At 40.1% G+C, this 24,913-nt stretch overlaps 1 protein-coding gene across 16 annotated transcripts in view; it reads left to right on the top strand.

Annotated features, from left to right (window-relative positions):
* The first annotated feature begins 3,918 nt into the window (after positions 1–3,918).
* znf512b (zinc finger protein 512B) overlaps positions 3,919–24,913 on the top strand; it is a 32,671-nt gene continuing 11,676 nt past the window's right edge. For 6 of the 16 annotated variants that reach the window (XM_078950555.1, XM_011477205.4, XM_078950553.1 and 3 more), the window contains exons 1-9: positions 4,084–5,196; positions 7,008–7,139; positions 22,167–22,246; positions 22,390–22,518; positions 22,822–22,997; positions 23,080–23,354; positions 23,441–23,512; positions 24,116–24,250; positions 24,552–24,679. In XM_078950555.1, coding sequence (XP_078806681.1) covers positions 7,010–7,139; positions 22,167–22,246; positions 22,390–22,518; positions 22,822–22,997; positions 23,080–23,354; positions 23,441–23,512; positions 24,116–24,250; positions 24,552–24,679 — 1,125 coding nt within the window. In that variant the 5' untranslated portion in view covers positions 4,084–5,196; positions 7,008–7,009. Of the gene's footprint in view, positions 5,197–7,007; positions 7,140–13,941; positions 14,046–22,166; positions 22,247–22,389; positions 22,519–22,821; positions 22,998–23,079; positions 23,355–23,440; positions 23,513–24,115; positions 24,251–24,551; positions 24,680–24,913 lie in introns of all 16 variants that reach the window. The other 10 variants (XM_078950557.1, XM_078950554.1, XM_078950556.1 and 7 more) reach the window with 5 other exon arrangements.

Genomic DNA, 24,913 nt, shown 5'->3' with positions numbered 1-24,913 from the left:
CTTAAGCAACTTAGGAACTGTCCAATGCAATGTCTTAGCAAGTCTCTATGGAAAGCAATATTTATAAGCAACGTTTTAATTTTTAACATAATTTTAACGTTATTATTTATAACAATTTTAAACTGCTGAAAGCAACAGGAAAAAAGAGCCATAAATATCCATTCACAACTATCAATTTATGTGTAACCCTTTGGAGAAAGTAAAAAAGCAGGCCAGAATCATGATAGATTTGCGCAGACATAGATTTTCATTCTTGCAGGAAGGAAAAATCTATTATATTTCATTCCATAAATGATTATCTACAACTTATTAGTTTTACTTTTTAAGAAGCAAAAACCATAAAAAGGCAGTTTTCATCTACCAAAGAACTTTGATGGTCATCTGCTTCAAGGTTTTTCCTTCCAGCAGCACTGAAATTTCTCATCTGCTAGTTGTGAAGAAACCCCTGAACAGTGGCTTCAATTAAGTTGATTGATGGCATGAAAATGTGAAAGCTGCCTGCAAAAAGTGAGGCAAGCTGACTGAACTTTAGAGGGAATGGAGACGGCGTAATGCATTAAGTTTCTGGATTGACTCTTTCAAGCTTTTAAGTGAGCTGCCAGCACCACCTGGTCACTTTTAAAAACCATTAAGTGGTCTTTTGCTCTCTCAGCGGAGGAGAAGTGGGGACATAAATCTCTGTCGTGGTCCAAGTGATTAATCAAGGGTCAAACAGCGTCATGCGTGAGGCATTTATCAACATCTGTTAAAAAGACAGCAAGCAGATTTTACTTTGACAGCTGGAAATGCTGTTTATGCGAATGGCTACTAAGTCAACAGTTTGCTCATTTACGAGTGATGTGTTAGTGACATCTGTACAGAGCTGTGTCATGTCATAGAACTACATTGCCCTCATGTGGAAGAAAATGGTCACAAAAAAAAGACATGGTTTAATACTATTTATTAACTTATAATATACATGTGTTACATTTTAATTTGTAAATGTACTTCCCATACTCTGTAGAAGGGACCATCTGGAGCTTAGCGTGGATAGCTGAAAGCTTTACTTTTAATATGTTTTCATCATTTTTCTATTGGTTTACACTGTGATTTCTGTAATATTTCAGCACATTTGATGTATGATGAAAAGCAGATAACGCCCTAAAGACCCACTCTGATCATCTTTTGATTTAGTTTAAAAACATTCCCTATGGTCGTTTAATTATGAGCATGCTGTTTTTTGTCAAAAACCTGTAATTTTCTAGGACATAGTTTCTGCAGAGCGGCAGGAGTTCATTAGAAATTTCCCTCTGAGTTGTGCACCACTGGCGCAGATATAAGCCCTCTAAGACTTCCCATCATCCCTTTGTTTACACTCTCACCTGCTATCTTGCAGCCCCTCACACCCACACACTAAAAATAGCGGTGCAACAAAAATGGCGAGCAAAATCAGAGCTATCCAGCTGTACAGCTGTGAGCCAGATGCCAGCTCGAATGAGGAAAATGAAGACGTACATGGATCTACTTGTCTGCAAGTGGTTGTATTGCAGTGCAGCAGGGCGGGGAGCTTGTGGCCCCCCCAACTGTAGCACCTAACTCACTGCTACAAGCTTTTTCCAATGGCATATTTTTCCCTCTGCTCCTGATTCACAGCGATTTCAATGATGAAATACTTTTTTAAGCTGAATTTTATTTGAATATCTCCTCCATCATGAGAAAAATGCTACAATAACAAGTTACAAACACCCAAAACACAAATTTCTTTGGAGTGGCTCTTTGAAAGCCATAGAGAAGAACATTGAACTCTGCTTCCCCCTACTGGCCACACTCAGAACTTGTTAATGCATAAATTACATCATGTTTTCCCACATTTCTTCCTTAGGCTAAAATGCCTTGCACCAGTTAAACAGACAGGAAACTCCGTGTTGTGGGGGCAAAAAAGTTTAAAGTGGGAGTGATGCCTTAAATTAGTCTTTTAGTGAGCTACGATAATGTGAGAAATGCCAGCATGTGCAGCCGCCTGTCTGGCAGCCACAGCAAAAAATTACACATCCAATGCTGCATCCAGTAGCGGTTCTAGGCACGGGCCGTCCGGGCGGTGGCCTGGGGCGGAAAACTGAAGGGGGGCGGCACCGGCGGCTCAGCCCTTGTAAAATATTATATGCACCACTATTGGTTTACTTATGTCACAGTTTGTGAGTTTGTAACAGCCTGAACCTGGCCGCGCCGCCGCCCTCGCCCCGCAGCTGTGCGCTCTCCTGTCTTTGAGAAGTAGACACAAATGTGTGTGAAGAAGAAGGGAGGGGGCGCGGGGGGAGCACGGAGCGCCACCGCGTTTGCGCATGCGCAAAACCTGGCGGGCTCATCTTTCAGGGGAGGCGACGGTCGCGGGCTTGATGAAAAAAATAAAAGTAAAAACTGCGACTGCGCCGTCATGTAGCGAATCAGCGCCCCTGGCTATAGCTGCACGCGCTCCTGCTGGAAATGTGTGAAGAAAGGGGGGGGGGGGGGGGGCTGCGGGGAATCGGTTCAATTGTGGGACGCTTCCAAATTAAGTGGCTAGGTGGGGACAAGGGCGGGGGTTTGAATCTACTTCATCAAACCTTTTTATAAGTCAGTCATAAGGTGACATTCTATAACCTACACTTTAATAAAGGTATAGAAAATATATTCTGCTTTTTGGGTTAATTTTGTGTGAAATGCCCAAATAAAAAAATGGCAACACAAAACAATGCTGTCACTAAGGTGACAGTTGGTTCAGTCGACGGACTTGATGTCTTCTTCGTGACGTGAGGACATTTATGCCAAACAAACGCCAAAAACATCTAAAATATGGAGAAAAAAAGGTCAAAGCCATCTGGTGCCCAATTTAGAAAGAAAAGAAAAGAAGAAGAGGAGAAAAGAGATAAAGAAAAGGGTAAGTCCTCACAGCTTGATGCATGTCTTTTCTAAATTCTAATGCTACCTGCCCTACAACAACGTTGCCGATGAAAACTTTATTTTGGTCGATGACCAACACTGAAGTAGGCCCAAATGTTGCAAATAGCGTCATTTTTTTTTTTTTTTTTGGATTTTATTCTTAAAAATTTGCTCTGCCTTAACTTGTAACATTAGTTATGATTCATGTGTCTGTCTGCTCTGCTGTAACACAACGGTTTTGTTGGGTTTTGCTGTTGTATACTAGTTCATAATGTTAAAAAAGCTGTGATGGTTACACAGCATGCTGCTGCTGCCATAAGATGCTAATGGGGCAAATAATTTGAGATTGGTCTTAAATTTAATAATCGTTTGTGGCAGCCTAAACGTTTTCCCAATGTTTTTTTGACATTTAACTGGGGATTTAGGGGTTAATTTTGAGCCTGCATATGAAGTTTATTTTTTATTTGTTTTACAAATGTGGGATTATATTTTTAGCCAATAGAATTTCCATAAATCTGAAGGTAGTTTTAAAAATGAATATTTACCATTTACTGCAAATCTATGGGGACAAAACATAATTCAACAGGTCATAACTGAAAATTTTCCAATCAAAGGATTGAAGACGGAAAATATGAGCTAATTTTTCTTCTCTGAAGTAGAGATCGATATAGAACATGACAATTTAAATTTCCAATTCATAAATGTTTTTAAAATATTTATTTTATATTATTTATTTAATATTGATTTAATATTTCTTAGCTAACTGTATTTTTGCCATGCTTATGGTCTTTTATTTTTGTGTTCTGATAACTATTATAATGCTGTTCAGAATTCTGACATCTTTTGTATCCACTTCTTAATTTCAATGACAATATAACATGTCAGTTGACAAAGACAAACAAAGTTCTGTTGTGACTATGGGGGGGGGGGGGCGCCTGGGGAGGGTCTCGCCCGGGGAGTAATTCAGGGTAGAACCGCCACTGGCTGCATCAATTGCAGCGCCATGTGATGCTAGTTGTCATTTACATCAGGGGGGTTAATGGCTGTTGACCTTGAATTTAGGAACTAAAAAATAATAATAAAATAATTACGACACTAGTCTTTGCTTATTAAAAAAGGGGGGGATACAGCTGGGATGCTTTCAGCTCAGCACGTTCAACACATTTTTGGCATTCCGGGGTTTTATTTATTTATTTTTTAAATGTGACAACAGCACCGGCCTGTGTGACAAGTAGAAAACCCAGCACAGACTCGATGAGAGTCCATTCTGGCAGCTTTTAGCTCCCATGGAGACGACATTCAGTTGCAACTCGACGCAAAACAGTTCGCGAGGGGCTGATATGAGGAATTCAAGCCCTGACCCTTTTTCTTTCGTCAGGCAAGAGCGCCGTTACGTCGGAAGAGTCGCCGGAGCCCGGCGCTGAGGCTGCGAGTCCGTCAGCCGCCGTTTGTTTTTCGCTGGAAAATCTACAACAATAACGCGAGAGCCCGCAACTCACCGCACGGCTACAGTTGCAACTGTCAAAGGTGGAGTGGATGCGCGCGTGAGCCAACACACATCGCTGTCATACTAGTGAACAGCGGCTGCCGTTGAACAAAATTCGCGAGGTAAGCAGCGGAGCGGCGAACCGCCCGAGATTTTGACGGGTCTGCATATTTTTAATTTTTTTTCCTCTTCTATTTCTTTTACTCCAACTAAACGTCGACATTACTGCACTAATTATATTTTGAGCCTCCCTTCTGCTCCGGCCAGCGCAAGGATTTTTTTTTACTCCTCCTTCGTAATAAAGTCGCCATTTTGCTTCACTGCCTATATAAACCATCCCGTATTGTATTATTTTTCCTTAAGAGTGTGGAACGCGGCAGTCTTTTCTGGCTGTTTTCGCTTTTTTTCCCCCCATGGAGTGTCTGAGGAAACACGGAGCTGGGAGAAGTGCCTCGTGGTGTACATATTAATGCAGGAAAGGAGGGGACGCTGCGCCGTGAAACTAGAAATAAGGGGGAAGTATCCAGGATTTTCTCCCATTATTTGAATTGGAAATTCGACTTCTCCTTTCTCCACAACACTCGTCGTCTGCAGAGTGGGGACACACACACAAGCAGAACAACAGTGCCCGCTTCCTCTGAGCCTCCCCGACCTCCGCGTGACCGGCCCTTGACGCTCGGCAGGTGTGATTGCCATGTAACACAGCATTGGTGGAAAAACGCCCCTGTCTCCTGACCCCCCCCCCACCCCCGTCACGTGGGTGACCCGGGGCCACTCGGCTCCTGGTGCCGGGTGACTGCTCGACTGTTCAGGTGGGTGTGGAATGCTTGGGGGAACATAGAACCGCTGTATGTGTGTGCGTGTGTGTGTGTGTGTGTGTGTTTATTCTAACAGTTTAGTAGCTAACAAGCTGCATTGCACGGTGCCACGTGCTTACAAAAGTAGTTGTTTCCAAGTTGGTACTTTGACAGCAAAATATGTGAGTAGGTAGTTATGTGTCAGCACCTTTTATCAGGTCTTTTTTTTTCTATTTATTTTTGAAATTTTATTAACAAATAAAATTCTTTTATTTTGTAAAGTTTTTCCTTACAGAACAAGTATAATTCTTTGGACAGAAAAAAACGTATCATTAGTTGTCGTTTTAACCCCAATAAAATAGTTTCCGGTCCCTACTTTTACTTTTTAGCCTATTCTTTTCACTTTTTGCTTGTGAGTATTTATGTGCTTTTTTTTGTAGGACAGAGATACTAAATTACTCACACCATCCCAGCTCAACATACAAACAGTTGAAAAAACTGTGCTTAGCTTTAGTCACAACTATTAACTTTATAGGAGAACTGGATCGAGTGAGTGTGACATCACCACTACAAAATGACTCCTGGTTCCAACGAAAGGAAGTCAATTTAGTTGCCATTTTTTCGCAATACGGATTTGACATATTGGAACCAGACAATGTCAGTAAGCAGTGATTGGTCTCGCCAATCAGGATTGAGCTTGTTGGAAATCCACACCCCTTCCACTTAAAGCGGGCTCAGGAGAATCTGTCTATCAATTTTTTCAAACATTTAACCTGAGATCACCTACTTTTATTGAGGCATCGTGTTGGTCCGTTTATAACTTGAATAACCTTTACTACAGAAAAAATATGGAAATAAAATGTGGATTAGCAAGAACACGTTATAAAAGGTAGCAGAGCAATGGTTTTTCTGACAAACATAATGACTGAGTATTAACTGTTTATTTCTCAATAGAAGTCTATGGGAGTTTGGCCTCTCCCTTAGCAGGCTCCTCCTGTTTGGAACTCAAGTAGTGAGGGGTCACTCAATCCAGTTTTCATAAACAGTCACAACTGCAACTGCATTACATAACTGACATGATAGATGAGCCATCATTTTCATACATTTATCCTTAACAGTTTGGCATGACAATGAACACTGATTGGTCCGCACAGGGATTCTTTTATAGGCTTTTGTAATTGATTTAAAAACTGGCACGACAAGACAAAAGCATATTGGATCACATTCGCTAGCGCTTAGCATAATTATCTATTGTCAGCATCCTGTCATTAGATTTTCCCATGACAATAGTGAGAATTTAACAAGAGCAGTTGGCATTCTATAGATGACGGCTGCATAACAACCCAACGGTACTGCCGGTCTGTGGGGTCCACATTTTTTGGAGCCAACAAATGAGGACAAACTCTCAGCAGAAAACATTGCTGTTGACCCGGTGACTTTATCACCTCATGCATTTAGTCATAATTAAAGAAGAAATGCTGGTTATCCCCTATCCTCCACCTCTCCGACTCACCTTTTATCTAATGGGAAAAGCATGAAGTTGGTGTGTTAGAGAGAGTATTGATTTTGAAATGAAACATGGATGGTCATTCCCTCATCACTACAGCGGATGATGTGTGCGTCTCCTTTCAAAATCCGAAATGACCAACATAAATAAAGTGCAGTACAGACAATGTTATTACAGCCTGTTGCTGTCTTATAGCACTAATAATGTTTTGACATTAAAGATAAACAGTTTAATAGGTAGAACTATTAATATTCTAAGATTGCTTTTAGATGCAAATGTCATGGTGGGTCTCCAGATTCCTTAATATATCACTTTGCAGGTATGGAAAGCCCCAGTGGCCCCAGGATTGGGAAGATGTCCTCATTAGGTCTACCAAGAAGCCGGACAAAACAGTTGGATTCCCAAGAGTTTACTAGAAACTCACCAGCACCTGAAAACAACAGCAAACATAGTAAGTAAAGCTCTGCTGCTCGAGCTGAGTTTAAACTATTGACCTGACTTTGTTTTATTGGGGTTTTGAGGTAATTCAAATGTGTATAACAATGCAAAGTGCAGAATTTTAACCCTTTGTTAATAACATCAAAACACTTGGTGCATTTAGTCCCAAACACTTTTTTCCCATCAGCAGTTTCATGTCTTTTGGAAAATTATTATTGAGGGGAATTATATTTGATAAAGAATCTATGGTTCCAGGTCTGTGGTAGTTGTACTCCTATCGCCACAGAAGGGCCTGGAAAAACTGGAAACTACAACATTTTTCCTAAGACTGCCTTGCAGCAGGAAAACCAAACAAACTAGTATTTCCAAGCTCTGACATGAGTGAAACGCCTAGCCATCTGTATGCAGATGGGAGGCTTTGGAAAGACAAAACAAGACTGGGGAAATCGTTTTCAAACCAAACAACTTGCTGATCATTATGCATTTGGTAATAGCAATCTGGCAGAGCTGGGGCTTTTTAAAAGTGACTGTTGTTTTGGAAGATAGAAACAGCCAGACAGAGCTCTGACTCTGGCTGAGGCCATTAGGGTTGTTGTCTTTCTGTGTTGTTTCCCATGTTGGCGTACACACATGTCTTTGGATGCAAAAGACTTGCACAAAAAATGAACGTATTAAAACAGAACTGAAAGTGCAACAAAATGTAGGAAGCACAGGGAGTTAAAACTCTTACAAGAATCTATACATCTGTTTATGATAATCTGCCTCATTGGCAATATGGCAGTGGCTCTTAATATGCTGTCCAATCTGGAATGTGTGCATACAGGCTGCAAGCTGATGTACTGTTTGTGTGTTCTGGGGGCTTTTTGTGAGCTGAATGTTGTTGTGTTTTCGTAGACAGTGAGTCCGTTTTAATAACAGCTCTTATGGCTCTCATGTTTTGTAGATGTTTTCTTTCACTTTAGGCTAAAATTTAAAGCATGACATTTCGCTTTTAATAAGGATGATTGTATCTCAGTGTGTGTGTGTGTGGGCGTGTGTGTGAATTGGTGTTTTAGTGTGTAAGAATAACACAGGTGAAGGAGCTGTTCTGGGTTTTTTGGTACTTTTCCGAGTAACCTCATACTATGCCTTTCCTGTGTGTGGCTTGCTTTTCGGTTTAGTCAGTTGATGAACTTGATTCATATGCAAAGTTTCTCTGGGATACTGCTGACATTATATACTGGTGGTTTTGATGTGGCCAAGTTATTACTAAAAGACTGACTCCAGAGTTATTTTGTTGCACAAGATAAGAAACGACACTGTCAAGGTATGCACTAGATTTGTCCTTTATTGTTTCACATGTAAACATTGGCAGTTTTTTAAAAGAAAGTTGTGATTATTGTTGGAAATGTGACGTTGTGGTATTTTAAGGTGTGGTTAGAGGTTAGACAAACTACAACACATCCACAAAAGATGATGCAAGACTCAAAACAAAGATTTAGAAAGTCCAATTTTGGAGATCCCAAAACACAAGGATAGGTGGCTTTTAAATGTCTTTTGTGGTTTATGATTTACTCAGTTTTTGCTGAAGCTTAGGAAAAAGAATTCATTTACTGTTGGGGTGTTGTGCTGCACTAAAAACAAACTTCAATTTGGGATATTAAGTCACATTCTGGAATTTTAGTGGCTATTAACTGTAAAGCTTTTCAATCTCATGATAAGGTGGAGGACTTTTAGGTTTAGAAAGGTCTTAGAACTGGGTTCTGCAAAAGTGCATCCATCCCACTGTTCACACCTTGAGATACCCCGAGCGCGGTTTTTGCTGCAGCTCACCGCTCCCCAAGGGGATGGGTCAAATGCGGAGAAAGAATTAACCCTTCGTGGGATAAAATACAGTGTATAAGATACACCTAGACCTCCTGCAGTTGTTGTTTAGCAGACCTTACAACTCCGTCAATGGCCATTTAGATAAAATAAAATCATGAACTAGAACTTCTACTGATAAACACTACAATTCAGTACTTTTGATTGTTTTTAGAGGGTAGTGCAAATTTTACTTTTGGGATTTTGAGTATATTTTTGTGCATGCACACAGTGTGTGTTCAGTAGAGCCTCCCATTCTGTTATTACTGACCCTCATTCCACTGCTGCCAGCTGCAGTATCTGCATAATGGCCCACATTTGAATGAGTGTTCCTCCCTTTCTTCTGACACCTCTTACTTTTTAGTTTCTTTTACATTTTCCAGTGTCACTCTTCTTGTTTCTTTTCCACATGCAAACATCTGTTTTTTCCATTAACAGGCCTCATTACAAGCTGTAGCCATACAAATTTGCATCAGTCTTCCCACCATGAATACCCTGCCAGGGTTTCAGCTTCCTTTACCACGTATAGATTGCTCAAGGGTTTGGGTTTAAATGCGATTCTGGAGCTTCTGGAGCTTAAATTTTCGGTGACGTGTCTTGTTTTGAACAAGTTGCTTCGTCCAACCTTTTATCTGGCAATGAGACAAAGCATGGAAAATGGGTGAGGAGGGAAGCTGTGTTGGTGAGTCATTGTCCATAAGGAGGACACTGCAAACTGTCTGGAGCAGGCACTGCCTGTCTAGCTCAAACACAACACAGTATGCTTTGCTGCATGAATAAGCTCTGTTTTGCTCTTGCACATGTTTACTCAATAATCAACCAAATATCTGAGATCAGTTTTGGCCAACATTACATCAATTGGTTGTTTTTATGTACTGTAGAAATCTGAGCTGTTTCATAAATTAATAAGTGTTTAATCAAGGCCATACATTTAAAATTTCCCAATTTCTTACTCAAACACAAAAAAATATTAATAGAATGTGATGTACAAATGTTTTTTCATAGCTTCCATTATCCCCAAATGCAATGATTTTCATTCATTTGCGTTCAAAGAGTGTTATTTGTTGGTTTTCCTTTTATCATTTTCTAAGAGAATTTACAAGCAACAGTCTTACTTACCGGTAAACTGTTGGTCTAAAGTTTCCTAACATCACATTGTGTGTAAGCCAAGTCTGAAACAGCTGATATAGTAGTACTGCCATAAGGTGAACTACACAGTAGATGTGGTAATCTGTAAATGCTGCAAGTTGCTTATTATGGGCTAGCAATCGAAAGGCCTGTCCTCTTCTATTTGGCTGCTTCACATGTGGTTTAGCTGGGATATCGGCTGTTTGCCAACTTCAGTTCTGTGTGTCCCTGCTCTTAGATTTTCATCTATAATTTAGGATGATCATTTAAGAGGTAAAGGTTTTTTTTTATTAGGCAATCACACGTTGGCCACTAGGTTTAAAGTTTTATGGTAAGAACGTCTACCGTTATAGGTCTGCTAAAACTCTTATAGAGTGGGACATAATTAGAAGAAAATGGAGCATAGTGAACTCTGAAGAAATTGTTCTGAAAATCATATTTTAAGTCTTAGAAGATAAATGTAATAGTAATTTTAACATTAAAAGCAAAACTAATGCCATGCTGGTATTAATGGGAGCCAAAAAGGTATTATCTTTTAAACCAATAGTGTTAATATACACTAAAATTCAAGAACCTTATCCCATAAACCATTTTCCATAACATAAGAGACAATTAATTGTTACAGTGGAAACTATTGAATTAGGACCAGCTTTGTATTGGAATCTACACATATAAAAGGCAAAAAAGGGCCACTGGAATGTTGGAACAGTAACCTACAATAGGGAGATATACTGTCCTAATCATATGGGCAGGAAACTTAGAGTTTGTAAGTTTAGCGTATGCTTTGGTTCAATACCCACTGGTATCTGCGCAGGTCAATGCTGGCTCTGGGCTAAAGCTTTGTTTTATCTATGGTCATGATTTTTTTGCCTTTTGTCTTTTCACCTTCTGTGGAGTCCATGGAGCTGCTCCAGGTGAAGGCAGGGTAAACTCTGAGCAGTATGCCACTCACAGACAGTCACACATGGACTTTTTGTGAGGTGGCAGTAATGATCACCACACCACTGGCAGGTTCAGTCCATGTCAAAAATGAAGCAAAAAGAAGTCTGGCACCATGGAACAAAATGTTCAAAAGCTTCCCATTGTTTTTTTACACCACTTTTATTCAGTTATAGACAAAAAAGCCAAAACCTTGTTTTCTGAATCAAAAGTCTAATGAAATTCAGTGCAAAACGTGCATTTCTGGAGTTGCCGTTTCAAGGAATTTGCTTAAACAGTTTTAACATTTTTTAGAGCACATCATTTAGCTTTTTTAGCTAAATGGTGTAAATGGTGACACCACAAGTTTCTACATTGAACTTTTTATCTGAAACTTCATTTCGAATTTTCATTACCTGTAAGCCATAATCCTCAAAATGCTAAGTAAAAGGCTAGAACCTTTCTGCAATGAAGAGATGTTACTTTAAAATTGAGCTTGCAAGTCAAGACAAGTATGTGCCGAAAAATTAGGTGGTCTTTAAGATTTATTATATGCCCATACATAAATAGAAAATTGTATCAATTTATCATATTTTCTTTGGTAACACTACTTTTTATGTTGAGGCTTGGCAACCATCCACAGATCATCCACCCAGCCTGTTAAATGAGCTTCTGACAATGTGATGATTGTCACACATTTTACATACTGTCAGCCTCCTGTTTTAATAAAATACAAGATGAAATAGGTATTAAAGGATACTTTAATAGGGATAACTACCATTTTCAAATTAAGAAACTAACCAATAGTACGTTGTCAAGACAATGGAGACTTTGCAGTAGTGTGTGCTAAGCTCTGAGCTTCATGTGCATCATAAAGTGCACATAAGACTGAATTTTCATACATAGTAGCTACTTTGGTGAAAGCAATTCTTACCCTTGTCTGATTTAGACAAGGGTTAGTCTAAAGCAGACTTCAGTTCATTTTCACAGCATGCCATGGTGTCAAACAACAGATTCCAGTTTCTTCATTTGCCAGAAATGCCATTAAGTCTATTTTACCTAAAAATCTTGCTTATTAAAATCCATAAAACAAATGTCGATTACTTCTATAACATGATAGTTTATGTCAACCAACTTCTGTGTAGGGCTGGGAAATTAATTGATTTATTTTTGGGAAAATTCATTCATTCATTCATTCATTCATTCATTCATTCATTCATTCATTCATTCATCTTCTACCATTTATTCCCTTTCGTGGTCACAGGGCTGCCGGAGCCTATCCCGCCACTTGTGGGCAAAGGCACCGGCCATCCTGGAGAGGTCGCCAGTCTGTCGCAGGGTTTTGGGAAAAAGCTGGTCTCTCGCACAGATGTGAAAACAGCAGCAGACAAAGAGGAGCTAATTCCCCAAGGAAGAGAAAAAAACTTCTGCTATTTGCCTCTGTGTAGCTTTAGTTTAAGCTGATGAAGCATCAGAACATGAGGATTTTTTAACAGGATCCTGAAAAAACTGGAGGATAAACCTGTTGGACCTACAGCAGCAACAGAAAGTTTGATAAAAAAGTATTGATTCTGAGACAGCGGTGTTGTTAGACACTGAAGCTACGATGCTAAATGCTATTGTGCCGTGTGTGGCCTACATGTGGTCACGGACCGGTTTAAAGTCAGACTTTATTTTCACGGAGTGGACTTTAAGACGTGGCAGATAAATGCAAAAAAAATAATTTATAAAACATTTATAAAAACTGTATTTTATAGATATAATAACAGGCACTTTGTATAAAATGTTATTAGTAATGACTTTGTAACATTGAGCTGGAAACCCCCCCCTCCGTGAGAGCACTGCATCTTTATTGTCAATGGGTAGAATCCAAAACAGTATCATGTTTTTAGGCTGTTTTTCTTATGATTTTATGTAAAGAAAGAATCACCTGGAGGTAGAATTAGAAACAAGTGTTTTTTCTGTCAATCTGTTCCCCTTTAGTAAATCTGTCCTTGTTATCTCAGCAGGTTTTAATTTGACTTTCTAGCTGGTTCAGACCACAGGTGACTGACAGAAACCTCTCTTCTCATGGGGGCTTTTTTCAGCAGGAAAACAGAAACAACTCATTTGTGATTGAAAATAAAACATTACGTTGACAGTGCGAAAACACCAACAGCAGAGAGCAAAGTTTAATTTGATATGAGTACAAGTACAAGAATTCCTTAGAAGAAGAAAAACAGATGTTTTTATATGATGGTTTCATTATGTTGTGACTTCACTTATTTTGCATTTGACATATTATCTTTTTTTTTTTTTAATAAAAGCTATAGTTTCTATATGTAAAATACTGGAATGGCAGATTTGTTGGTAGATTCTTTTTATCTACCAGCCAAGCTGGCCGGTGAGTCAAGAATGAGATTTTTTTGTCACTGGGGTTTTGACTTCAAACTTAGAGCATCAAACCAAAAGCAGCTAAATCTGTTTTAAGGCTTGTGCTGCCTTCAATGCTCTGCCAAGTGCATTCTAGTATTTATCTTTATGAGAGCTCAAGCTAACAGTAGCTCCCAAAACATCTGCTGCATTTGTTACATTTTTACAGTTTGTATTTAGTTGAATTTTGTGTTAGAGACAATTTCCAAAGAAGATGTTAAAGTAAAATAATATTTGTTAAATAGATTTCATCATTTGAAAATGTTTGTTAAAGATATTAAAGCAGAGAGAAAAAAATTGATTAAAATCGAAAATGGAATTTGTAATGAAAAAATCCGAGTTTTTCGTTTTTTGGCCAGCTCTACTTCTGTGTATGTCAACCAGTGTATATTCAAAAGAGATCAAGTTTGCCGCCTCCAGGCGGGGGCAGAAAAAAGGAGAGGGGAGTGTAGGGAGATCCAGACAGCCTTCAAGTGAGAGCCAGACTCACTGTGATCATGTTTGTCTTCTTTCAGTAAGTCAGTCTCTTGATCGATAGACTCCACTGATGCAGCGTCATTGAAACTTCTCAGGATCAGGTCTTTTGTGCGAGGTCAAATGGGCACAGCTTCAGAGCAAGGTTAGTGCATGATGAAGTAAATGAAGTCTGTGTGTGTCAGTGAAGTAGTGAACCAGAGGAAGGAAATGAAAGTGCAGAAGGTTCATATGAGGATATAAGTGTTAGGTAGGAAACAAAAATGTATGTATATGAAAATGGGGCTGCTAAACAGAAGATGCAACAAAAAAGCAATGTTGCTAAAGAGAAAAAAACCCACAATTGAATTCACACCCTGAGGGATTAGTGAGTGTAACAGTTGTGCACAAAGTGGTGTTGTGATAGTTTGTCTATTTTTTGTCTGGTCAGAAGATGAAGCCCGGATAACAGGTCCTTATTCCTCCAGGTTTGTGTCAGTCGTGACGGCTGTTTGTTTCTTATCTTTCTACGGTGCCGCAGGTCTAAAATCTGTTATGAACAAAAAGACAACGGTCTCTGTGTGAGTCTGTCAAAGAAAACAAGTGACTGTTCTGTGTGTGTGTTTGTGGGCAAAGTGTGAACCCTTGCACAAGGGTAAACAGTTGCAGGCGTACATGGGGGTTATTTGAGATCATTAGGCAGCTGTTGGCACTCATGGGTCCAGACTCTTCTGTTTGGCTTTCCCTCTTCTCATGTCTTCGCTTTTCTTTTCTTCGCTTCTCATGGTCCTCTTTGGTTGCTGTTTTCTGCACTAAGTAGAGTGTGTTGCAACTGTTGCAGACAGCTGGGAGCGAGTCACACACTGACATTAGCTGAACAGCTGTTCTGTCCCCATGAGAGAGAGTTGGGTTTGACAAAATAGACCTGCTTTGTTTTGCAACAAGACAATGAACAACGTGATTATTGGATCTTTAGGTATCAGATATCAAATTAAGAAATCAAAGTCATTTGATAAACATGTATGTATGTATGTATACCGAAAGAGTCTCTGTAATTTCCCTCATTTAAAAAAAAAGGAAATTAATTACACAACTTAGGCTAGGGGTGTCAAAACGAAGGGGTCAAAGTCTAATAAAAAATACAAACCCAGAGCTGAGCTAGTTTGTTGTTTATTGAGAACTTCCATATGACTTTATTGCAAAAAAATCTACATTAACAAAAACATTTAACAAGTATTATAAAAGAAATCTTCAAAATGAAGTGTTTTCATTTTTTATCTAGAGCTTTCCATTGAAATTTCTAATGAAAACATGTCCCACTGTTCAACAAAAGGCAAGAAATATGCCATGTTTGTAGCAGCAAGAATAAAAAAAAAAAACTTTGCATTACAAAAGTCAGTTTGACACTGTGATGCACAGTAGTAGATTCTTAAAACTGCAACAAATTTAGGATACAATAAGACACTTTGTACCTAAAAACAACATTAAACATTAAATACAGGGACATCAGCTGCATAATTTCTAAAGATCCATATCTTTTCTATATTTATTTTCAGCTAATATTTTTCTACAGACCATGAGCAGCCGTAATCTAATGTTCTTGTTGGAAAAATCAAAATGTCCTGTAGCAGTAATAAAAAAAAGAAACTTGCATTAGAGTCCAGTTTACTGCTCTGCTGGATGCTCATTTGTCTGAGATACTTGGTGCTTCATTTTGGAAACAAGTTCATCAATGTTGGCGCCTGGGTTCATGATCAAGATAACTCCTGTGTGATGATTTGCTTATCTTCTTCCAAAAAGCTAAGATAACTGGACTGAGTGACCCCTCCTCCATCATGTTCCAAATAGGAGTACTGTACCCCCTGGCTCCAAGTGGCCAAAATCCCATAGACTTCTTTTGAGATATAAACAGCTGCTACTCGGCCCAGTATATTTTTATGAATAACCATTCTTTCTCTACTTACTTTTTTCAACTTGTTCTTTGTAACCTTAATTTTTTTTCATGACATTTTTTTTCTTTATTGGAAGCTAATTAAGGTATAAACTGACCAATCAGATGCCTCAGTAAAAGCATGTGGTGCCTGCTTTTACTCTCTGATACTGCTCATGTCAGTATGAGGACACATTAGAAATAATCATACCTGTTGGTTCCTTACTTTGGTGTTTTTTGAAGTAGAGTTTCATCCTTGGATTTAAATGAAATGTATTATAGGGTATAAATAAAATAGTTTTTATGGATTACCTTGTTTGCTCTTCACTTTTAGCACCTTGTTTTGATTTTGATTGTAAATAGAAAAATATAAAAGAACAACATAAGCATAATTCTAAGCAAAAGCTAACGAATAGAAATGTCTCCTACAGCTTTTTCCCTGACAGCTCGTGGAGAACTGCCCTGTCACCTGGACAATCTTCATACTCCTATTCATACACAGACACTGCAGCCACACTCTTTACTGTGGATTTTGTAAACAATGCTCACACTTTGTACTACATACTATCATAGAATCAAGACAGCTGTGCTTTGCTGTCTTGATTCTATCATTCTTAGTTTTCTTTGTTGATGTTGATAAGAGATTAAATATAATCCTTGGGATTGTTTGAAAGAGAAATAAAGAAGGAAAAATGTTGAAACGTGTGTATTGTGGCATAGCTGACATTAAATGACAAGGATATATGAACTTTTTATGCTATTTGTTTCACAAGAAGTTATAAAGAAAAAAGGAAATACTTTAATGTGAACAAAATGTTTTTTGTTGTTTTTTTTCTTGCTTTGTGGGTGTTGCTTCTTTGTGGTGGTCAGTCATGTCAGCAAAGAATCAAGATATATTGTTCGTGGTGTCACTTGGTTCTTCAATTCCCATTTCCTTCTTGTTATCGTAGTTGGTCTTTACTTCATCTGTCATTGATGCAAAGGCCTGATGGCCTTTTTCTGTTTTTTTTTTTCACTTATCAGCAGTTAGATAAAGGGTATTAGAGGTCTTACTGTAAGAGAAGAGTGGGAATTAACAATTCGTGATGAAAATAAGGGTGAGAAAATGAGAACCAAAGGAAAAGAAGGATGGCAGTTAGCATCAGAGAGCAAAGGGAGAGCTGAGGCAGTCTTTCTACAGTCTGCTGTGTCAGTTTCAGACAAGCTCAAGCGATTTATAACCTTTTGTCTACACTGCTCTGTCTTTGACTCAGTTGCACACACAAATACCCCCTCGTAAGTGAGCCGGCTCATGACAGCATCTGATCCCCTGTTTCCACTTAACTCTCTGTGTAAGTGAGTTTACTGGCAGTCCATTCATTCCTATCTGAATCTCCATCATCCCAGATATGTGTGCAGAGCTCCTGCCTCTTTTGTTTGTAACAGTGCAGGATTTTACACACACACACACAAACACACACACACACACACATACATACATACATACATACATACATACATACATACATATATATATATATATATATATATATATATATATAGCCGCTATATATATATATATATATATATATATATATATATATATATATATATATATATATATATATATATATATATATATATATATATATATATATATATATATATATATAGCGGCTGGGTAGCTCAGTTGGTAAGGTGCAGGACTGTCACGCAGGAAACCTTGGTTCGATTCCCAGGGGCGGAATGAACAATATAATGGCAATGGTAAATGGGGGCAATTACCATAACAATGGAAATGGGGCAATTACCATAACAATGGCGAGCAATTAACATCACCCAGTGAGGGTCCTTGGGCAAGACCCTTTACGCTACAGCCTACCTCACAAACATGAGACAATGAACCACATGTCATGCCGGCTCAGACGTCGCCCGGCCAAACAAGGTCTGCGTCAGGTGCTGGGGGACCAGAGCACTCTGATGGAAAGTGGGCTACTGGAACAAGACGGAAATGGACTAGATGCGAGAACAAGGTTCTGTTAGAATGCTACTACTCAAGTAATCCCAACCAGCGTGGTTACATGCAGAGAATGTGGAATGAATGGATGCTTCGAAACCCACAATCAAGGCTAACTGCCAAACAACTGGTAGCCCAATGCTCTAACATCCACAAACGCCAACTCCTATCACAACTTGAGATTGAAGCGATACAATACAATGGCAATACCCCGGGAGAGCCAGAACAACAGGTCAGAGAGGAGGCTATACTACACTCCCACCCTGAGATTGGGTACACAGCCCCAACAACCACAGTTACGCTGAGCGAGGCAGCAACTGACCTGAAAGACAAGATCATGTCTAGAATGAACACTTGGCAACCCCGACACCAGCTACAACGGTTAAGTGATGTACCGCCTGAAAGTCTACTGGAAACTGTGAATGAAGCATTGAGGGCAATTCCTACCACAACCATCACAGAAACCAATGAACTGGTTTACACTTCAGCAGCAGTGATCCTTGAGATGCTTGGCTATAAGATTAACCATGGGAGAAAACAATACCCACCATGGAAGCAACGGTTAGAGGCCAAAATCAAGGCAACTCGGAAGGATGTGAGTAAGCTGACAGAGGCTCAAAGAGGTACAATGAGAAAGCAAGTACCTAAGAGATACAGCCAGATGCCCATACCTGAAGCACTGGAAACTGCCAAACAAAGGCTCCTAGCCTTGAGCAGCCGCCTAAAGAGGTACACAAGAGACAATGAAGCCAGACGGATAAACAGGCTGTTCGCAACTCAACCTGCGAAAGTGTACGCTCAGTGGCAGGGTCAAAACAGCCGAGCAGACCCACCAAGGCTAGAAACTGAACAGTACTGGAAAAGTATATGGGAGAAAGAGACAGCACATAACAGCAATGCCCAGTGGCTGGTCTCTCTGAGAGAAGAACATAGCAACCTCCCTGAACAGAATCCAGTAACCATCACAGTGGCAGACATCCAAGAAAGAGTCTCAGGTATGAAGAACTGGACAGCACCGGGCCCTGACATGATACATGCCTACTGGCTAAAGAAGCTCACTGCACTCCACGAGCGCCTGGCAGCACAAATAAACCAGCTGCTAAGAGATGGAACTCACCCCGAATGGCTAACAGAAGGGCGAACGATCCTGATCCAGAAGGATCCCTCAAAGGGTGCAGTCCCATCCAACTACCAGCCAATAACCTGTCTCTCCACAACATGGAAGCTCATGTCAGGCATCATTGCAACCAAGATAAATAGGCACATGGATCAATTCATGAGTGACACACAGAAGGGCATTGGTAGAGACTCCAGAGGAGCCAAACACCAACTCCTGGTTGACAGAACAGTCGCTCAAGACTGCAAGTCACGACACACCAACCTGTGCACAGCCTGGATTGATTACAAGAAAGCCTATGACTCAATGCCACACACATGGATCACTGAATGCTTGGAGCTGTACAACATCAACAGGACTCTAAGAGCCTTCATAGGAAACTCAATGAAGCTGTGGAAAACCACCCTTGAAGCCAATGGGAAGCCACTTGCACAAGTGTCCATCAAATGTGGGATATACCAAGGTGATGCTCTGTCCCCACTGCTGTTCTGCATAGGTCTGAACCCCCTCAGCCAAATAATCAACAAGACTGGCTATGGATACCGACTCAGAAATGGGGCAAACATCAGTCACCTCCTCTACATGGATGACATCAAGCTATATGCTAAGAGCGAACGTGACATTGACTCCCTGATCCACACCACCAGGATCTACAGTACTGACATTGGGATGTCATTCGGGCTCGAGAAATGCAGTCGGATGGTGACAAAGAGAGGCAAGGTAGTCCACACAGAAGGGGTCTCACTCCCAGAAGGAACAATAGCAGACATTGAGGACAGTTACAAGTACCTCGGAATTCCACAGGCAAATGGCAACCTGGAGCAGGCAACAAGGAAAGCTGCAACAGCTAAATACCTCCAACGGGTAAGGCAAGTCCTGAGAAGCCAGCTCAATGGCAAAAATAAGACCCGGGCAATAAACAGCTACGCACTGCCAGTTATCAGATACCCTGCAGGAATAATAAGATGGCCAAAGGAAGAGGTACAGACCACGGATGTTAAGACACGAAAGCTCCTCACCATGCATGGAGGGTTCCATCCCAAATCCAGCACCCTGAGACTGTATGCTAGCCGCAAGGAAGGAGGCCGAGGACTAGTGAGCGTAGAAGCCACTATCCAGGATGAAACATCCAAGATGCATAAGTACATCAAGCTCAAGGCCCCAAATGACAGTGTGCTCAGTGAATGTCTCAGGCAATGGAGAGCAGAGGATACAGTGCTGGAGGACAGATCCTCATGGGAGGACAAACCCCTGCATGGGATGTACCACCGGACCATAACGGAAGTGGCTGATATGAAGAAATCCTACCAATGGCTAGAAAGGGCTGGCCTACAGGACAGCACTGAGGCACTCATCCTTGCAGCTCAGGAACAAGCCCCGAGCACCAGAGCAATAGAGGCTCAGATCTACCACACCAGACAAGACCCAAGGTGTAGGCTGTGCAAAGAGGCGCCTGAAACAATCCAGCACATAACTGCAGGGTGTAAGATGCTGGCAGGTAAAGCATACATGGAGCGCCACAATCAAGTGGCTGGAATAATATACAGGAACGTGTGTGCAAAGTATGGACTGGAAACCCCAAGGTCAAAATGGGAAACACCCCCGAAGGTGGTAGAGAATGAAAGGGCCAAAATCCTGTGGGACTTCCAGATTCAGACTGATAGGATGGTAATGGCGAACCAACCAGACATTGTAGTGGTGGATAAAGAACAGAGGAAAGCCGTTGTGGTGGATGTGGCAGTGCCAAGCGATGGGAACATCAGGAAGAAGGAACATGAGAAACTGGAGAAATACCAGGGACTCAGAGAAGAACTGGAGAAAGCCTGGAAAGTGAAGGTGACAGTGGTGCCTGTGGTAATTGGAGCACTCGGGGCAGTAACCCCCAAGCTGGAGGAGTGGCTACAACAGATACCTGGAAAGATCTCAGACATCTCAATACAGAAAAGCGCAGTGCTAGGAACAGCTAAGATACTGCGCAGAACCCTCAAGCTCCCAGGCCTCTGGTAGAGGACCCGAGCTTGAGTGAGAAACCACCCACGAAAGGGTGATAGGGGCTATATATATATATATATATATATATATATATATATATATATATATATATATATATATATATATATATACACACACACACACACACACACACACACATATTTAGTCTCTCTCTTTGCTTTTTCTTCTGTTGTGCTTCGACGTGTGTGCACCACATTATATGACGTGAAATTAGTCAAACTGAGACTCTGGTGCATTCTAAATGACTACATTCAGCACAGACATTGTAAGCTCTGCCCTAAATCTAAATTTTTATAGGGGCATATTTAGCTGCTTATGGTAATAATGGCTCCCTGTTTGGATAAATAAACTACGGTACATATTTTGCTGCACATTATGTTAAGGTCATTTCCTGCTGCTGTAAACACATCTCTGAAGACCCGCCCTGGCATTGATCATTTTATGAGGTTCTAAAGAACAGAATAGATGTTCGTACTAAAAACGAAGGCATGTTTTTCAACAAATTTTCAAGTTCTTACATAGATTGCTGAAGTAAACCAACACCCTACCCCCTTAAAATGATACTAACTGCACATGGTTAAATACAATCCCAAGGCTGTAGGTATTTCTTTAAATGTTATTATGTAACAGATGTTGGCATGGCCAAAATAAGCACCCACTGCCACGGTAAAGAAGAAAAAAAATGTTTTTTTAAGGTGCAGACATGAAAATAGCAGCATATATTTAGTTTTGAAAAAGCTGATGTATTTTTCTTCTAAATAAAGATTGTCACTTTGAATTTCACTCATTCTTGTCAAAATAAAACATTATTTATTTGGTCTTATTATTTAGCCACCTGTTATAGTGATGTTAAGAGGTGGGCTTCATCAGTGGCAGCAGGAGGCATGGCCTAGAGTGGTCATCGTGGTCACAGCACAGTCAGCAGTCAAACAGTGCGGCTTCATTTTTTCTTGCATATGCATTTCATTTGAATAGGAATCCATATTAAAGGTCTTTGGAAATATGTTGTTGCTTTTTTTTTTGCATTTTTAAGTATATATATATATATATCTTTTGTACAAATCAAGAATGTAGTATGTCTAAATATACTACGTCTAAAGTAGTTTTGTAAAGTTTTAAAACTTTATAATTTAGACGTTTAGCCCATTTTGTCAATGAAAATCATCTACACCATTAATCTGAATTGTAGTATTTTTCCAACTCAGTTGATTTATTTTTCTCATTTTTCCAGGTTTAGACTTTGATGATTCAGCAGACGGGAAGAGGAAAGGTCGCCCCAAACCTGAGGTGCAGGAATTGAGAAGTATTCCTGTGAGTGTTTCACTTTGAAATTATTGCTTAGAATGAGTTCAGTCAATTCACTTGGGCTTCAGTTCATTTTCATTCTTTCATAAAGAAAGGCTGAGCAGTAGAACATGCCTGTGTTTACCTCTCTCTTCATCGTCCCCCACCAGGCTCATTTGATAGTACAATGGAAGGAAGAGTTTAAGCGCCACTCCAGGGTTAAATGTCCACGTTCAGGCTGTTGGTTAGAGTTTCCTAGCATTTATGGCGTCAAGTACCACTATCAACGCTGCCAGGGGGTGAGTCAATAGCTTCTGTTTTTCCCTGTTTTGGTACTAACTTAATGCTTAGGAGTAGTGAGGAAAGTCCTGTAGTGGAGGATCATTGCATTTCACAGCAATTCCAGTAAAGAAGAAAGCAATTCCAGTAAAGAAGAAAGCACATACACCATAAATTCCCATGAAAACTGACAATTGATGTCTTTAAAAAAACACAATTAGTTGAGTTTTACATTAGTATTAGGCTTGCACTGTAAGGACAGATTGTTCAGTAAAGGAGCTCACTTTGCACCCCCTTTGTCCACCCCTTATGTCCATACTTAGGCCACAGTGACCGAAAAGCTGAGTCATAGCTGTCCCTACTGTGATGCAGCATTTGCTACAAAAGTGCGTTTGCAGAAGCACAAGCTATGGAACCATCCAGACAAAGTCGCTAAGGACCCCAAGGAAGAGCTACCTAAGCTTCAAAAGACCCACTTCAAGTCCAACATCAAAAAAAGGTGACTGAGCTGGGGGGAAAAACAACAGGTCCCAAACATGTTGTGAATGCAACACAAAACTGTATTTTCTCTGTGTATTTAGGCCAATGGAGAACAGTCCTCCTTCTCCTGTGTTTTTCAAAGTGAAAAAAACACATGAAATGTCCACGCCCTCCTACAATGGAGAGCTGGCTCACCAGAGGAGTGAGAGGAAACAGCACAGCCACAGCCAGCCTTCACAGCAATCTGAGCAGGTCCAGTCACCCCACTCTCAATCACAATCCCAAAGCACATTATCTGATGCAGGGGGGAGTGAAAGCGAGGGTGGCAGTCTTCCCCCTTCATTACCTGATGAGGACCCAGAACGAATGAAGCACAGTAAGATTTAGGCAGCCTTCTGTCACAGCTTCATGTTTTGCACTGGAAGGATGTAATGATCTTCTTCTGCTTTTATCTTGAGCCAGGGCGGAAGCAGAAAACTCCCAAGAAGTTCACTGGAGAACAGCCATCAATATCGGGCACATTTGGATTGAAAGGTACACCCTCTGCTGCATAAACACACTGTTTTCTTTTTTATTTGTATAAAGGCTGCGTCTTTGAAAAAGAAAGGTCCAGCATGCTCATGAAGAAAAGGTTTCAGAGAGATGTACTGAGAAGAAATTGTTTGCTCAAGAAAATTACAGAACATATCTGGAGAACTAAAGGGACTTTTCTAATAAAAAAACACACATGGACCCAAAGTAATGACCCACCAATGGTTTCTGTGCTGTTTTGCACGAAGTTTTTGCTTAAAGCAGCTATTTTTTAACTGCACCAATGTGGCAATTAGTGTGGAGCTTCATTTCTTACTTGATAAATCTGTAACTCACTCACTAAACACATATTATATATATTTTAACAGGTTTGATAATCTCTTCACACCAGTGTCTCAATCTTCTGCAACATGTAGGATTTGCTTCTGAGTATTTTTCTTTGCTTTGATTATTTTCTTTTTTATTTTCATTTTAGCCAAAGATTACATTTGTATTTTTTTTTTCCTATTTTGGATGTTACCTATCATTGTCCTACATCTGCACCTTTATTCTATTCTATATTGATTGAGGTCATACATGTGTGTGTTTGTATGTGTATTGCTGTAGGTATGGCTAAAGTAGAGGAAAAATTAAAGGCCGGGCGTATGAAAAGACAAGAAGGGAGTGGATTCAGTGAGGAGCCTCAGAGAAGACCTTCCTCAAGTCAGTCCTCAAAGAAAGAGCCGGCACTATCAAGCTCTGGTAAGAGGCTCATTTCACTCTTTAATCTGTGTAATGTTGTTTGTTGTATAGTCAGGCAGAGACCAATTGTTTTAAAAGATTAGTATGATCTCAAAGTTATGTTTTTTGCTTTTCCATGTTCGGAAATTCCACCAGATATTCAGAGTTCAGTAAACATTTAAGCCCCTGAGGCTTTCTTACCAGTTTTTACATTTTTCACCTCGTTTTACTACACTAAGATCCAGTCAAACAGACTGTAACTCACATAACTTCATTTCAGTCTGTTTTGTTTAGTTCTAACTGTGTCCTGTGATTTACTCAGGTGCTGTTCACGACACTCAGTGGCAGCGAACAATCTCAGAACGAGGAGAAGTTGTGTGTCCAACCTGTTCCATAGTCACCAGAAAAACAATCCACGGCCTCAAGAAACACATGGAGATCTGCCAGAAGGTCAGTAAGCCATTCAGCTGTGAACAGGCTTAGACTTTAGGGGTCCAATGAACTTTCTTATAGTTTTGGATCTTTGGTTTTTAACATTTTGTTAATATTTTTGCACTGCAGTATACATTTGATTTCAAAGAGACATGTTTTCCTAAGAAGCTTGATTTTCCATAGTCTCCGGACCTTCTACAGGAAATAGTTTATTTGAAGATTGTTAAAGACCCATCAGCAAGTATCTCAGAA

Source organism: Oryzias latipes, chromosome 7 (assembly GCF_053564925.1).
Source record: "Oryzias latipes strain Hd-rR chromosome 7, Olatipes_Hd-rR_3.1".
Lineage (NCBI taxonomy): Eukaryota > Metazoa > Chordata > Actinopteri > Beloniformes > Adrianichthyidae > Oryzias > Oryzias latipes.
This window is presented reverse-complemented; position numbering and strand designations above follow the sequence as displayed.